General features: G+C 56.9%; 1 protein-coding gene across 10 annotated transcripts in view; it reads right to left on the bottom strand.

Moving 5' to 3' along the window:
* FLNA (filamin A) overlaps positions 1 to 16,243 on the bottom strand; it is an 83,068-nt gene that overhangs the window by 19,596 nt on the left and 47,229 nt on the right. For 7 of the 10 annotated variants that reach the window (XM_058861530.1, XM_058861528.1, XM_058861531.1 and 4 more), the window contains exons 27-39: positions 15,496 to 15,619; positions 15,263 to 15,419; positions 13,811 to 14,000; positions 13,432 to 13,455; positions 11,772 to 12,019; positions 10,375 to 10,477; positions 9,403 to 9,543; positions 8,414 to 8,542; positions 6,328 to 6,501; positions 3,800 to 3,961; positions 1,943 to 2,146; positions 1,065 to 1,217; positions 324 to 446 (exon numbers count right to left, since the gene is read on the bottom strand). In XM_058861530.1, coding sequence (XP_058717513.1) covers positions 324 to 446; positions 1,065 to 1,217; positions 1,943 to 2,146; positions 3,800 to 3,961; positions 6,328 to 6,501; positions 8,414 to 8,542; positions 9,403 to 9,543; positions 10,375 to 10,477; positions 11,772 to 12,019; positions 13,432 to 13,455; positions 13,811 to 14,000; positions 15,263 to 15,419; positions 15,496 to 15,619 — 1,932 coding nt within the window. Of the gene's footprint in view, positions 1 to 323; positions 447 to 1,064; positions 1,218 to 1,942; positions 2,147 to 2,635; positions 2,659 to 2,844; positions 2,868 to 3,799; positions 3,962 to 6,327; positions 6,502 to 8,413; positions 8,543 to 9,402; positions 9,544 to 10,374; positions 10,478 to 11,771; positions 12,020 to 13,431; positions 13,456 to 13,810; positions 14,001 to 15,262; positions 15,420 to 15,495; positions 15,620 to 16,243 lie in introns of all 10 variants that reach the window. The other 3 variants (XM_058861532.1, XM_058861533.1, XM_058861538.1) reach the window with 3 other exon arrangements.

Below are 16,243 nucleotides of genomic sequence, written 5' to 3'. Positions count from 1 at the left end.
TCACCTCGGAGACCGAGAGGGAAAAGGGGAAAAAAGGGGGGAAAAAGGGAAAAATGGTCCCTGTGTCCCCTCTGTCCCTTGGGGGATCCTCAAAACCCCCCCAGGACCCCCAAAACATCTCCCAAAAACACCTCCAGTGATGCTCAGTGACTTCCTCAAGGCTTCCAGGACCTCCTGAGGACCCCCAAAACCCCCCCAGGAGTCCCCAGGACCCACCAGGACCCCCTCAGGACCCTCCCAGGACCCCCCAGGACCCACCAGGACCCCCTCAGGACCCCTCCAGGACCCTCCAGGACCCCCCAGGACCCCCCAGGGACCCTCACCGGGCATTTTGAGGCTGAGGTCGCAGGGGGTCCCCACGCTGGCCTCGGGGGGGGCGCGGCGCCGCCGGGTGATGCTCTCACGGACGCGACCCTCACCCGTCACCTTCACCGAGAAGGGGCTCCCTGGGGGGGTTTGGGGTCAGTCAGGACCCCCCAGAAGCCCCCCTGAAATCCCCAAATCCCCCTGAGGTTCAGAACCCCCAGAAATCCCCCCAAAATCCCCCCAAAATGTCCCCAAAAATCCCCGGGTGAGGCTGTCCCAGAAGAGGCTCCCTGGGTGGGGCTTTGGGGCCATTCAGGATCCCCCAAAACCTCTCTGGGGCCCCCCAAAACACTCCCAGTCCCTCCCAGTGTCCCCAAATCCCCTCCCAGTGTCCCCAAATCCCCACCCAGTGCCCCAAATCCCCTCCCAGGGCCCCCAAATCCCCTTCCAGTGTCCCCAAATCCCATCCCAGTCCCTCCCAGTGCCCCCAAATTCCATCCCAGTGCCCCCAAAGCCCTTCCCAGTCCCTCCAAACCCCCTCCCAGTCCCTCCCAGTGCCCCCAAATCCCCTCCCAGTCCCTCCAAACCCCCTCCCAGTCCCTCCCAGTGCCCCCAAATCCCCTCCCAGTGTCCCCAAATCCCCTCCCAGTGCCCCCAAATCCCCTCCCAGTGCCCCCAAATCCCCTCCCAGTGCCCCCAAACCCCCTCCCAGTGCCCCCAAAGCCCCTCCCAGTGCTCCCAGTGTTCCCAGTGCTCACCAGGCACGTGCTGCTCCCCGAATTTGACGGAGATGATGTAGTTGCCGGGCTCGGTGGGGCAGTAGGACACGCGGCAGGTGCCGTCCTCCAGCTCCTCCGTGGTGATGTCCACCTTGCTGGGACCCTCGATGGACAGGCTCAGCCCCCCGTAGCCTGGAAAGGGTTAAAAGGGTCAGGACAGATCCCAAAAAGGGCAAAAAATCCATCCCAGAAAATCCCAAATCCCAAAAATCCTCCTCTTATTGCAAAGAAAACACCCAAAAAACTCCCTAAAGGAAAGCTGAGAGCTCAGAGGGGTGGGGGGAACTGGGCAGGGCTGGGGGATGGACTGGGCAGACTGGGAGGGACCCCAGAGCCCCTCTGGGACCCCCCCCGAGAGCTCTGGGACCCCGAGATCCCCTCCCAGTCACTCCCAGTTCCTCCCAGTGCCCCCAAATCCCCTCCCAGTCACTCCCAGTGCCCCCAAATCCCCTCCCAGTCCCTCCCAGTGTCCCCAAAACCCCTCCCAGTCCCTCCCAATGTCCCCAAATCCCCTCCCAGTCCCTCCCAGTGCCTCCAAATCCTCTCCCAGTCCCTCCCAGATTGTTCCAGTGTCCCCAAATCCATTCCCAATCCCCTCCCAGTCCCTCCCAGTGTCCCCAAATCCCCTCCCAGTCCCTCCCAGTGTCCCTGAATAAATTACCAGTCCCCTCCCAGTGGCTCCTGGTGTCCCCAGACCCCCTCCCAGTCCCTCCCAGTCCCTCCCAGTGCCTCCAAATCCTCTCCCAGTCCCTCCCAGATTGTTCCAGTGTCCCCAAATCCATTCCCAATCCCCTCCCAGTCCCTCCCAGTGCCCCCAAATCCATTCCCAGTGGCTCCCAGTGTCCCCCAGTGCTCACCAGCCTCGCGGGTGTCGATGGTGAACTGGGCTGGCTGGAACGTGGTGCCCTCGCTCAGGCCCGGCCCCCGCAGCCGCACCCGCGACGCGTCCCCGAGCTCGGCCTGGCTGATGGTGACAGCGATGGGACTCCGGGACAGCGGCTGTCCCCCCCGGGACACGTGCACCAGGTGCTGGCCCACCTCGTGTGGCACAAACGAGATCCCTGAGGGGACATGGGGACAGGAATGTGTCACAGGGACATGGGGACAGGGACATGTCACACACAGGGACACGGGGACACAGGGACACGGGGACTCCGGGACAGCGGCTGTCCCCCCCGGGACACGTGCACCAGGTGCTGGCCCACCTCATGTGGCACAAATGAGATCCCTGAGGGGACAATGGGACATGTCACACACAGGGACAGCAATGTGTCACACACGGGGACAGGGACACGGGGACAGGGACACGGGGACAGGGACACAGGGACAGGGACACAGGGACACAGGGACACAGGGACAGCGGCTGTCCCCCCCGGGACACGTGCACCAGGTGCTGGCCCACCTCGTGTGGCACGAACGAGATCCCTGAGGGGACACAGGGACATGGGGACATGTCACACATGGGGACAGGGACACAGGGACACAGGGACACAGGGACACAGGGACAGCGGCTGTCCCCCCCGGGACACGTGCACCAGGTGCTGGCCCACCTCGTGTGGCACAAATGAGATCCCTGAGGGGACACAGGGACATGTCACACATGGGGACAGGGACACAGGGACACAGGGACACAGGGACACAGGGACACGGGGACACAGGGACACAGGGACACGGGGACAGCAATGTGTCACACATGGGGACAGGGACACAGGGACAGCGGCTGTCCCCCCCGAGACACGTGCACCAGGTGCTGGCCCACCTCGTGTGGCACAAATGAGATCCCTGAGGGGACAGGAATGTGTCACAGGGACATGGGGACAGGGACATATCACACACGGGGACAGCAATGTGTCACACACAGGGACACGGGGACAGGGACACGGGGACATGTCACACACAGGGACATGGGGACAGGGACATATCACACACGGGGACAGCAATGTGTCACACACAGGGACACGGGGACAGGAATCTGTCACACATGGGGATACAGCGACAGGGACATGGGGACACAGGGACACCTCAGGGACATGGGGACAGGGACAGGAGTAAGGGACAGAGATACAGAGTACATCCCCAGGGATGTCCACAGTGTCCTCAGGGATGTCCCCAGTGTCCCCAGTGATGTCCCCAGTGATGTCCCCAGTGTCCCCAGCTCACCGAGCTGGCCGTCCCTCAGCCGTTTCAGCTGGCAGGGCTCCATGTCCCCAGTGTCCCCAGTGATGTCCCCAGTGTCCCCAGTGTCCCCAGTGATGTCCCCAGTGTCCCCAGTGTCCCCAGTGTCCCCAGTGTCCCCAGTGTCCCCAGCTCACCCAGGTGGCCGTCCCTCAGCCGTTTCAGCTGGAAGGGTTCCATGTCCCCAGTGATGTCCCCAATGTCCCCAATGTCCCCAGTGTCCCCAGCTCACCGAGGTGGCCGTCCCTCAGCCGTTTCAGCTGGCAGGGCTCCATGTCCCCAGTGTCCCCAGTGTCCCCAGTGATGTCCCCAATGTCCCCAGTGTCCCCAGTGTCCCCAGTGATGTCCCCAGTGTCCCCAGCTCACCCAGGTGACCGTCCCTCAGCCGTTTCAGCTGGCAGGGCTCCATGTCCCCAGTGTCCCCAGTGTCCCCAGTGATGTCCCCAGTGTCCCCAGTGTCCCCAGTGTCCCCAGTGATGTCCCCAGTGTCCCCAGTGTCCCCAGTGATGTCCCCAGTGTCCCCAGTGTCCCCAGCTCACCCAGGTGACCGTCCCTCAGCCGTTTCAGCTGGCAGGGCTCCTTGCGGCCCGAGGGCGCGGTGACGCTGGCGCTCAGCTGGCTCAGGTCACTCTCTCCGATGTCCAGCGGGATCTCGGCCGAGGCTCCCACCTTGAGGTGGGACTGGCGCAGGGAATCGTCACCTGTGGGGACACCTGGGGTCACCTGGGGTCACCTGGGGTCACCCTGGGGTCACCAAGAGATTTTTTTTCTTTTTTTCTTTTTTTTTCCCCTGGATTTTTGGGGATTTTTTCAGGTTTTTTTTGTTTTTTCCCAGATTTTTGTGATTTTTCCCCGGATTTCTGAGTTCTCCCCGGTGATCCTGGCGGTGAAGGGGCTGCCAGCGATGTGCCAGTGACCCCAGGTGTGTTTCTCGGGGTTTTGGGGGTGATATTTTGGGGTTTTTCCTGGTTTTTTGGGGTTTTTTTCCCGTTTTTTCCCATTTTTGGTGTTTTTCACCCCAGATTTTGGGTTTTTTGGTGTTTTTTACCGGTGATCCTGGCAGTGAAGGGGCTGCCAGCGATGTGCCAGTGACCCCAGGTGTGTTTCTCGGGGTTTTTGGGGTGGTTTTTTCAGGTTTTTTGGGTTTTTTTCCCATTTTTTCCCATTTTTGGTGTTTTTCACCCCAGATTTTGGCGTTTTTTGGTGTTTTTTACCGCTGATCCTGGTGGTGAAGGGGCTGCCAGCGATGTGCCAGTAACCCCAGCTGTGTTTCTCGGGGGTTTTGGGGTGTTTTTTTGGGGGTTTTTTGGGGTTTTTTGGGTTTTTTTCCCATTTTTCCCATTTCTGGTGTTTTTCACCCCAGATTTTGGGTTTTTTGGTGTTTTTTACCGGTGATCCTGGCGGTGAAGGGGCTGCCAGCGATGTGCCAGTGACCCCAGGTGTGTTTCTCAGGGTTTTTGGGGTGACATTTTGGGGTTTTTTCCTGGTTTTTTTGGGTTTTCTTTTGTTTTTTCCCATTTTTGGTGGTTTTTTCAGGTTTTTTTTTGTTTTTTCCTGTTTTTTCCCATTTATGATGTTTTTCACCCCAGATTTTTGTTTTTTTTCCCGTTTTTCCCCATTTTTCCCCCGTTTTACCGGTGATCCTGGCAGTGAAGGGGCTGCCAGCGATGTGCCAGTGACCCCAGCTGTGTTTCTCGGGGTTTTTGGGGTGATATTTTGGGGTTTTTTCCTGTTTTTTTTGGGGTTTTTTCCCATTTTTTCCCATTTTTGGTGTTTTTCACCCCAGATTTTTGGTTTTTTTCCCGTTTTTCCCCATTTTTCCCCCGTTTTACCGGTGATCCTGGCAGTGAAGGGGCTGCCTGCGATGTGCCAGTGACCCCAGGTGTGTTTTCTGGGGTTTTTGGGGTGATATTTTGGGGTTTTTTCCTGGTTTTTTTCCCGTTTTTTCCCATTTTTGGTGTTTTTCACCCCAGATTTTGGGTTTTTTGGTGTTTTTTACCGGTGATCCTGGCGGTGAAGGGGCTGCCTGCGATGTGCCAGTGACCCCAGGTGTGTTTCTCGGGGTTTTTGGGGTGATATTTTGGGGTTTTTTCCTGGTTTTTTTGGGGTTTTTTCCCATTTTTTCCCATTTTTGGTGTTTTTCACCCCAGATTTTTGGTTTTTTTCCCATTTTTCCCCATTTTTCCCCTGTTTTACCGGTGATCCTGGCGGTGAAGGGGCTGCCAGCGATGTGCCAGTGACCCCAGGTGTGTTTCTCGGGGTTTTGGGGGTGATATTTTGGGGTTTTTCCTGGTTTTTTGGGGTTTTTTTTCCCATTTTTTCCCATTTCTGGTGTTTTTCACCCCAGATTTTTGGGTTTTTTGGTGTTTTTTACCGCTGATCCTGGCGGTGAAGGGGCTGCCTGCGATGTGCCAGTGACCCCAGGTGTGTTTCCCGGGGTTTTTGGGGTGGTTTTTTCAGGTTTTTTTTTGTTTTTTCCCATTTTTTCCCATTTTTGGTGTTTTTCACCCCAGATTTGGGGTTTTTTGGTGTTTTTTACCGGTGATCCTGGCGGTGAAGGGGCTGCCTGCGATGTGCCAGTGACCCCAGGTGTGTTTCTTGGGGTTTTTGGGGTGGTTTTTTCAGGTTTTTTTTTGTTTTTTCCTGTTTTTTCCCATTTATGATGTTTTTCACCCCAGATTTTTGTTTTTTTTCCCGTTTTTCCCCATTTTTCCCCCGTTTTACCGGTGATCCTGGCGGTGAAGGGGCTGCCAGCGATGTGCCAGTGACCCCAGGTGTGTTTCTCGGGGGTTTTGGGGTGTTTTTTTGGGGGTTTTTTGGGGTTTTTTGGGTTTTTTTCCCATTTTTCCCATTTTTGGTGTTTTTCACCCCAGATTTCTGGGTTTTTTGGTGTTTTTTACCGGTGATCCTGGCGGTGAAGGGGCTGCCAGCGATGTGCCAGTAACCCCAGGTGTGTTTCTCGGGGGTTTTGGGGTGGTTTTTTCAGTTTTTTTGGTTTCTTTTCCCATTTTTTCCCATTTTTGGTGTTTTTCACCCCAGATTTTTGGGGTTTTTTGGTGTTTTTTACCGGTGATCCTGGCGGTGAAGGGGCTGCCTGCGATGTGTTTGTCGTTGTACTTGACCACGATGCCGTAGTCGCCGGGCAGCACGGGCAGGTAGGACACGGAGCACGTCCCGTCCCCGTTGTCCTGGCAGCTGATCTCGGCCTTGGACGGACCCTCCACGGCCAGGGACAGACCCCCTGGGGACATTGGGGACATTGGGGACATTGGGGACACTGGGGACAGGGACAGACCCCCTGGGGACAGGGACAGACCCCCTGGGGACATTGGGGACATTGGGGACAGGGACAGACCCCCTGGGGACATTGGGGACATTGGGGACATCACTGGGGACACTGGGGACAGGGACAGACCCCCTGGGGACAGGGACAGACCCCCTGGGGACATTGGGGACATTGGGGACATCATTGGGGACACTGGGGACATTGGGGACAGGGACAGACCCCCTGGGGACATTGGGGACATTGGGGACATCATTGGGGACATTGGGGACAGGGACAGACCCCCTGGGGACAGGGACAGACCCCCTGGGGACATTGGGGACATTGGGGACATCATTGGGGACATTGGGGACAGGGACAGACCCCCTGGGGACAGGGACAGACCCCCTGGGGACATTGGGGACATTGGGGACACTGGGGACAGGGACAGACCCCCTGGGGACATTGGGGACATCATTGGGGACATCATTGGGGACACTGGGGACAGGGACAGACCCCCTGGGGACATTGGGGACATCATTGGGGACACTGGGGACACTGGGGACAGGGACAGACCCCCTGGGGACAGGGACAGACCCCCTGGGGACATTGGGGACATTGGGGACACTGGGGACAGGGACAGACCCCTTGGGGACATTGGGGACAGGGTCATGGGTACATGACCTGTCCCCACTGCCCTCAGTGTCCCCCCTGTGTCCCCCTGGTGTCCCCCAGCCCTGTCCCCAGTGTCCCCCCAGTGTCCCCAGTGTCCCCAGTGTCCCCAGAGTGTCCCCAGCCATGTCCCACCCTCTTCGGCGTCCTTGGTGTTGACGGTGAAGGTGTCCCCAATCCCCCCAGTGTCCCCAGCTGTGTCCCCACAGTGTCCCCAGCCATGTCCCACCCTCTCCGGCGTCCTTGGTGTTGACGGTGAAGGTGTCCCCAGTCCCCCCAGTGTCCCCAGTGTCCCCAGTGTCCCCAATCCCCCCAGTGTCCCCAGTGTCCCCAGTGTCCCCACAGTGTCCCCAGCCATGTCCCACCCTCTCCGGCGTCCTTGGTGTTGACGGTGAAGGTGTCCCCAATCCCCCCAGTGTCCCCACTGTCCCCAGTGTCCCCCCAGTGTCCCCAGTGTCCCCAGTGTCCCCACAGTGTCCCACCCTCTCCGGCGTCCTTGGTGTTGACGGTGAAGGTGTCCCCAATGTCCCCAGTGTCCCCAGTGTCCCCCAAGTGTCCCCAGTGTCCCCAGTGTCCCCACAGTGTCCCACCCTCTCCGGCGTCCTTGGTGTTGACGGTGAAGGTGTCCCCAATCCCCCAGTGTCCCCACAGTGTCCCCAGTGTCCCCAGTGTCCCCACAGTGTCCCCAGCTGTGTCCCCCCGGTGTCCCACCCTCTCCAGCGTCCTTGGTGTTGATGGTGAAGGTGTCCCCAATCCCCCCAGTGTCCCCAGTGTCCCCCCAGTGTCCCCAGTGTCCCCCCAGTGTCCCCAGTGTCCCCAGTGTCCCCACAGTGTCCCACCCTCTCCAGCGTCCTTGGTGTTGACGGTGAAGGTGTCCCCAATCCCCCCAGTGTCCCCAGTGTCCCCAGTGGTGTCCCCACAGTGTCCCACCCTCTCCGGCGTCCTTGGTGTTGACGGTGAAGGTGTCCCCAGTGTCCCCAGTGTCCCCAGTGTCCCCAGTGTCCCCACAGTGTCCCCAGCCATGTCCCACCCTCTCCGGCGTCCTTGGTGTTGACGGTGAAGGTGTCCCCAATCACCCCAGTGTCCCCAGTGTCCCCACAGTGTCCCCAGTGTCCCCACGGTGTCCCACCCTCTCCGGCGTCCTTGGTGTTGACGGTGAAGGTGTCCCCCCAGTGTCCCCAATCCACCCAGTGTCCCCAGTGTCCCCCCGGTGTCCCACCCTCTCCGGCGTCCTTGGTGTTGACGGTGAACGTCGCCGGCCGGTTGACGGTGCCGTGGCTCAGCCCGGGCCCGTAGGCGGTCACGTGACCGCTGTTGACGTAATCCACGTAGAACTGGAGGGGGCTGCCTGAAATGGGGGGCACAGGGGGGTCACGGGGGGGTCACGGGGTGTCCTGAGCCCCCCCCACTGTCCCCAAATCCCACATGGGGACAGGGACCCCAAAAAATGTCCCCAAAGCCACCCCTGGGTGTCCTCAAAGTCCCCCTAAAGCCACCCATGAAACCCACCCAGAACTGGGGGGGCACAAAATGGGGGGCAGGGGGAGTCACAGTGGGGTCACGGGGTGTCCTGACCCCCCACACTGTCCCCAAATCCCACACGGGGACAGGGACCCCAAAAAAGGTCCCCAAAGCCACCCCTGGGTGTCCCTGACACCTCAAAGTTCCCCTAAAGCCACCCCAGAAATTGGGGGGCTGCCTGGGGGGGCATGAATTGGGGGGCACAGGGGGGTCACGGGGTGTCCTGAGCCCCCACATTGTCCCCAAATCCCACACGGGGACAGGGACCCCAAAAAACGTCCCCAGAGCCACCCCTGGGTGTCCTCAAAGTCCCCCTAAAGCCACCCATGAAACCCACCCAGAAGCGCAGGGGGAGAAACACCCCTAAAATCCCTCCCAAAAAATCCCCCCAAAATGCCAAATAATTCCCAAAAATGCCCCCAAAAATATAAAATAAAAACAAATTACTCAGAAAGTTAAAAAACCCCTCAAAATCCCCTCCCACAAAACCAAAAAATCCAAAAAAAATCCCCCAAAAATTGAAAAAAACCACCCCAAAAATCCGCTAAAAAATTGAAAAAAAATCCGAAAAAAAATCCTAAAAAATCTCTAAAAAATCCAAAAAAATTCCCAAAAAATTCCCAAAAAATTCCCAAAAAATTCCCAAAAATTTCCCAAAAAATTCCCCAAATTCCCCCAAATTCCTACCGGGGATGGGGATGGAGTCACAGCGGATGTCCATCTCATGCAGCCCCGCCTCGCTGGGCGCGAAGCGCACGGTCACCGTCCCGTCCTTGTTGTCCGTGATGTCCGGAGAGGCCACTTTGCCCGAGGGCATCCGAACCTCACCTGAGGATTTGGGGGATTTTGAGGGGTTTTGGGGAGATTTTGGGGGTTTTGGGGTGGTTTGGGGGATTTTTGGAGAGATTTTGGGGAGATTTTGGGGGATTTTTGGGGTGGTTTAGGGGATTTTAAGGGCTGGATTTTGGGGCTGAATTCGGGGGATTTTGGGGATGGATTTGGGGCTGGATTTGGGGGATTTTTAGGGCTGGATTTGGGATATTTTTGGCCTGAATTTGAGGGGTTTTTTTAGGGCTGATTTGGGATATTTTTGGCCTGGATTTGGGGGATTTTAGGGCTGCATTTGGGACATTTTTGGGGCTGGATTTTGGGGATTTTAGGACTGCATTTGGGATATTTTTGGCCTGGATTTGGGATATTTTTGGCCTGGATTTGGGGGATTTTTTAGGGCTGAATTTGGGGGATTTTTGGCCTGGATTTGAGGGATTTTTTAGGGTTGATTTGGGATATTTTTGGCCTGGATTTGGGGGATTTTAGGGCTGCATTTGGGATATTTTTGGGGCTGGATTTGGGGGATTTTAGGGCTGCATTTGGGATATTTTAGGGCTGCATTTGGGATATTTTAGGGCTGCATTTGGGATATTTTAGGGCTGCATTTGGGATATTTTTGGCCTGGATTTGGGGGATTTTAGGGCTGCATTTGGGATATTTTTAGGGCTGCATTTGGGATATTTTAGGGCTGCATTTGGGATATTTTTGGCCTGGATTTGGGATATTTTTGGCCTGGATTTGGGGGATTTTTGGCCTTGATTTGGGTTATTTTTTAGGGCTGTTTTGGGGCTATTTTTACACCGATTTGGGGCTGTTTTGGAGGCTCACCTGTGATCTCTCCCTTCTTGATGGTGAAGGGGATGACGAGGTCGAAGGGCCGCAGCCCAGCCATGTCCAGCCCATTGACCCCCAGCAGCGGCCGGTCCGTGGCCTGGGGGGCACCGAGGGTCAGCGCACCCCAAATCCCCCAGCCCCATTTGCCACCCCAAATTCCCCAGCTTTTCCCCCATTTTCTCCTCATTTTCCCCTCATTTTTCCCATTTTCTCCCCATTTTTCCCAATTTCCCCCATTTTTTCCCCCATTTTCCCCATTTTCCCCCATTTTCTCCTTGTTTTCCCCCCGTTTCCACTCACCATGACCTGGAAGGGGCTGTTGGGGATGTGCTCTCCCCCGAAGCGAACACAGATGACGTATTTTACCCCATAATTCCCATTTTTACCCCATTTTCTCACGGTTTTCACCCCATAATTCCAATTTTCTCCCCGTTTTTTCCCGTTTTTCCCCGGTTTTTGCCCCGTTTCCACTCACCATGACCTGGAAGGGGCTGTTGGGGATGTGCTCTCCCCCGAAGTGAACACAGATGACCCCCAAATCCCCCATTTTCACCCCATAATTCTCATTTTTACACCATTTTCACCCCATAATTCCCATTTTTACCCCATTTTCACCCCATAATTCCCATTTTTATCCCATTTTTATCCCATTTTCTCCCCGTTTTTTCCCGTTTTTCCCCGTTTCTGCCCCGTTTCCACTCACCATGACCTGGAAGGGGCTGTTGGGGATGTGCTCTCCCCCGAAGCGAACACAGATGACGTATTTTACCCCATAATTCCCATTTTTACCCCATTTTCTCATGGTTTTCACCCCATAATTCCAATTTTCTCCCTGTTTTTTCCCGTTTTTCCCCGTTTTTTCCCCGTTTCCACTCACCATGACCTGGAAGGGGCTGTTGGGGATGTGCTCTCCCCCAAAGCGAACACAGATGACGTATTTTACCCCATAATTCTCATTTTTACCCCATTTTCACCCCATAATTCCCATTTTTACACTGTTTTATCCCATTTTCACCCCGTTTTTCCCCGTTTCTCCCCGTTTCTGCCCCGTTTCCACTCACCATGACCTGGAAGGGGCTGTTGGGGATGTGCTCTCCCCCGAAGCAAACACAGATGACGTATTTTACCCCATAATTCCCATTTTTATCCCATTTTTATCCCATTTTCTCCCCGTTTTTTCCCGTTTTTCCCCGTTTCTGCCCCGTTTCCACTCACCATGACCTGGAAGGGGCTGTTGGGGATGTGCTCTCCCCCGAAGCGAACACAGATGACCCCCAAATCCCCCATTTTCACCCCATTTTCACCCCATAATTCCCATTTTTATCCCATTTTTTCCCATTTTTACACCCTTTTTTCCCGTTTTTCCCCGTTTCTGCCCCGTTTCCACTCACCATGACCTGGAAGGGGCTGTTGGGGATGTGCTCTCCCCCGAAGCGAACACAGATGACGTATTTGCCGGGCTGGGGCGCGGTGTAGAAGATGTCGAAGGTGCCGTCGGGGTTCTCCACCACGTCCACGTCCACCTCGGAGCCGTCGGGCGTGCACACCGAGCACGTCACCTTGCCCTTGCCGGCCGCCTTGGCGTCCACCGTGATCAGCGTCTGCTCGCCCAGCTGGATCGTGGGGCCCAGCCCCGGACCTGCGGGAGCGCTGGGTCAGGGCACCGGGGCACCGGAACGGCACCGGGAGCACCGGAATGGGATCAGGGAGCGCCAAAATGGGATTGGGGAGCACTGGAACGGCACCGGGAGCACCGGAACGGCACCGGGAGCACCGGAATGGGATTGGGGAGCACCGAAACGGGATTGGGGAGCACCAGAATGGGATTGGGGAGCACCGAAATGGGATTGGAGATCACTGGAACGGCACCGGGAGCACCAGAATGGGATTGAGGAGCACCGGAATGGCACCGGGAGCACCGGAATGGGATTGGGGAGCACCGAAATGGGATTGGGGAGCACTGGAACGGCACCGGGAGCACCGGAATGGGATTGGGGAGCACTGGAACGGCACCGGGAGCACCGGAATGGGATTGGGGAGCACCGGAATGGGATTGGGGATCACTGGAAGGGCACCGGGAGCACCAGAATGGGATTGGGGAGCACCGGAATGGGATTGGGGAGCACCAGAATGGGATTGGGGAGCACTGGAACGGCACCGGGAGCACCGGAATGGGATTGGGGAGCACTGGAACGGCATCGGGAGCACCGAAATGGCACCGGGAGCGCCAAAACGGGATTGGGGAGCACCAAAATGGGATTGGGGAGCACCAAAATGGGATTGGGGAGCACCAGAACGGCGCTGGGAGTGCCAAAACAGGATCGGGGAGCACCAGAATGGCACCGGGAGCACCAAAACGGCACCGGGAGTGCCAAAACGGGATTGGGGAGCAGCAAAATGGGATCAGGGAGCACCAAAACGGCGCCAGGAGCACCAAAATTGAATCAGAGAGTCCAAAATGGGACTGGGGAGCACCAAGATGGGACCAAAAACCCCAAAATGGGACCTCTTTGGGGTCACCATCACGGAAGCCCTTTGGTGGCCCCAAAACAGGACCTGGAGCCCCAAAACAGGACCAGGAACCCCCAGAATGAGTTCAGGGGAGTCCCTCATTAATTGAGGTCCTGGGGGATCCCTTCATTAATTGAGTTTGGGGGTTCTCCCCTCATTAATTCAGGTTGGGGGGGCTCCCATCATTACATTTGGTGGGAGGTTCCCCTCATTAAATTTGGGCTTCCCCTCATTAATTGAGGTCATGGGTGGCGGGGAGTCCCCTACCATTAAATTTTGGGGGGGGGTCCCCATCATTAATTTTGGGGGGTCCTCCACCATTAATTGAGTTTGGGGCTCCCTCATCAATACTTTTTTTGGGGGGGGGTTTCCCCCTCATTAACTTGGGTCTCTCCCACCCCAACCCCCCCCCCCACCCCATTCCTCCCCCTCCCCCATGCAGGGACATTTTTGGGGTGCGAAGGGGCCTCGATTTTGGGGTGCAAAGGGGGGGTTTTGGCCATGCTCCCCCCCCCTCCCCAAACCAAGCCGTGCTCTTACCTAAGCCGTGACCTCCGATGGAAACTACAGCGTGAAGGGGAGGGGGGGGTGGTGGGCGTGGGGGGGTGGGCGTGGGGTGGGGTGGGCAGAGAAGCAAGAAATCCAGTGAGACACAGCCGTGAGACCCCCAAAACCCCCCAAAAACCCCCCCAAAACCCCCCCATTTCCCCCCGTTTGGTGCAGCCGTGCCCCTTTCCCCACAGCGTTCTGGCCCCCCCCGTTTCCTGAGGGGGTTTCCAGGTGGTTTCTCCCGCTCCTGAGGTGGTATCTCCCATTCCGGGGGGGGGGGGTTTCCCCCAGGATTTTTTGGGTGTTTTTTTCCCATTTTGGGGGTGTTTTCTCCCAATTTTGGGGGGTTTCCCCTCGTTTCGGGGCTCACCGGTGACCGTGCACTTGCTGGCGTCGCCGGTGGGCACGGCCCGGATGCGGTAGGGGGAATAAGGGATCTCGTCCCCCCCGTATTTGATGAGGATGGTGTAGCGTCCCGTCATGTCCGGCACATAGGACACGGTGTAGGTGCCGTCCTGGTTGTCCCGGATCGAGGCTTTCTTGGGCTTTCCTTCGGGATCCTGAGGGGAAAAAGCAGGAAATTCATCCATTGGTGAGGTAAGAATGAGAATTTGGGCAGTTTGGGGGTGTGGGGTTGGTTTTGAAGGCAGGGAAAGGGATCCTGGAGCAGGGCTCCCATGTGTGTGTGGGGGAAAGCTCCCTTGGGCTTCCCTTCAGGATTCTGAGGGGAAAAAGTGGGAATTTTGGCAGCTGCTGAGGTGAGAATGAGAATTTGGGCTGTTTGGAGGTGGAAAAAATTGGAATTTGGGCAGTTTTGGAAGTGTGGGGTTGGATTTTAAAGCTGGGAAAAAGGACCCCAGAGCATCCGGGTGGGGTCATGCTCCCTTGGGCTTCCCCTCAAGATCCTGAGGGGAAAAAGTGGGAATTTTGATGCCTGGTGAGGTGAGAATGAGGATTTGGGCTGTTTGGAGGTGGAAAAAATGGGAATTTGGGCAGTTTTGGAAGTGTGGGGTTGGATTTTAGGGCTGGGAAAAAGGATCCCGAGCACTCCCAGAGCTCCCGGGTGGGTTGGGGGTCAAATATTGGGCCATGATTCCATGTCCAAAATCCCACTTTAGGGGAGAAGTTTTCCTGATATTCTGGCTAAAATTCCCCTTGGGAGAGACCCCAAAACTGGGGGGGTCTGATGCTGCCCCATTCCAAAAACTGGGGGGGCTCTGGTGCTTCCCCATTCCCAGAAGGGCCAAAAGACCCCAAACCTGGGAGTCCTCAGTGCCCACCACCCCAAAAGGGTCTAAAGACCCCCAAAATTGGGGATCTCCAGTGCTCTCCACCCCAAAATTTGGGATCTCCAGTACCACCCACCCCAAAATTGGGGTCTTCAGTGCTCTCCTCCCCAAAATTGACATCTCCACTGCCACTCAACCCAAAATTGGGGTCTCCAGTGCTCTCCACCCCAAAATTTGGGCTCTCCAGTACCACCCACCCCAAAATTGGGGGTTTCCAGTACCACCCACCCCAAAATTTGGGATCTCCAGTGCTCTCCACCCCAAAATTGGGGGTCTTCAGTGCTCTCCACCCCAAAATTGGGGTCTTCAGCGCTCTCCACCCCGAAATTTGGGCTCTCCCCTGCTCTCCACCCCAAAACCACCCTTCCCCAACACTCCCCACCCCAATAAAAACCCCCAAAACTACCACCACCCCTCCAAACCCACCCAACCCACCACCCTCCAACCCTCCCCATCTTCCCCAAAAACCCCCCAAAACCCCCCAAAACCCCCCAAAACCCCTCCCCGAGACCCCCAAAATCCCCCTCGGGCACCGTGATCTGCACGGCCAGCAGCCCCTCTCCGGCGTCCTTGGCGTCGATGGTGAACTCCACGGGCAGGCTCGCCGGCACGCCCGTGGTGTTGAGCCCGGGGCCGCTCGCCCGCACCTTGCTGGCGTCGTGGGTGGGCAGCGCCTTCACCTTGAAAGGGCTTTGGGGGAGCAATCAGGAGGTCAGGGAACCCCAAAATGCCTCCGGAGCGCCCCAAAAACCCCCCCGGGACGCACCTCCGGGGCACCTCGTGGTCGCCGTAGCGCACGGAGATGCTGTAGGGACCCTCGCGGGACGGCACGTAGGACACGCGCTGGGTGCCGTCGCCGTTGTCGGCGATGTCCACGGGCTCCAGCACGCCTGGAAAAGGGAAATTGGGGTTTTTTGGGGTTTTTTTGGGGGGGTTCAAGAGGTTGGGGAAGGTTGGAATGGTGGGGGTGGGTTGAAATGGTGGAAAGGTGGTGTAGGATGAGGGGAAATGTTGAAATGTTGGTGTGGGGTGGCTCCAAAATGCTGTAAGGTGCCTCAAAATCCCATAAAGCGCCTCAAAATCCTACAGGGCAGCCCCAAAATCCTACAGGGCAGCCCCAAAATCCCACAGGATGCTCTGAAATCCCACAGGGCAGCCTCAAAATCCCATAAAGTGCCTCAAAATCCCACAGGGCAGCCTCAAAATCCCACAGGATGCTCTGAAATCCCACAGGGCAGCCCCAAAATCCCACAGGATGCTCTGAAATCCCACAGAGCAGCCTCAAAATCCCATAAAGTGCCTCAAAATCCCACAGGGCAGCCTCAAAATCCCACAGGATGCTCTGAAATCCCACAGGGCAGCCCCAAAATCCCATAATGTGCCTCAAAATCCCATAAAGTGTCCCAAAATCCTACAGGGCAGCCTCAAAAACCCACAGGATGCTCCAGAATCCTACAGGGCAGCCCCAAAGTTCCACAGGGTGCTCCAGAATCCCACAGAGAAGCCCCAAAATC

The sequence above is a fragment of the Poecile atricapillus genome, chromosome 37 (genome assembly GCF_030490865.1).
Source record: "Poecile atricapillus isolate bPoeAtr1 chromosome 37, bPoeAtr1.hap1, whole genome shotgun sequence".
Classification (NCBI taxonomy): domain Eukaryota; kingdom Metazoa; phylum Chordata; class Aves; order Passeriformes; family Paridae; genus Poecile; species Poecile atricapillus.
This window is presented reverse-complemented; position numbering and strand designations above follow the sequence as displayed.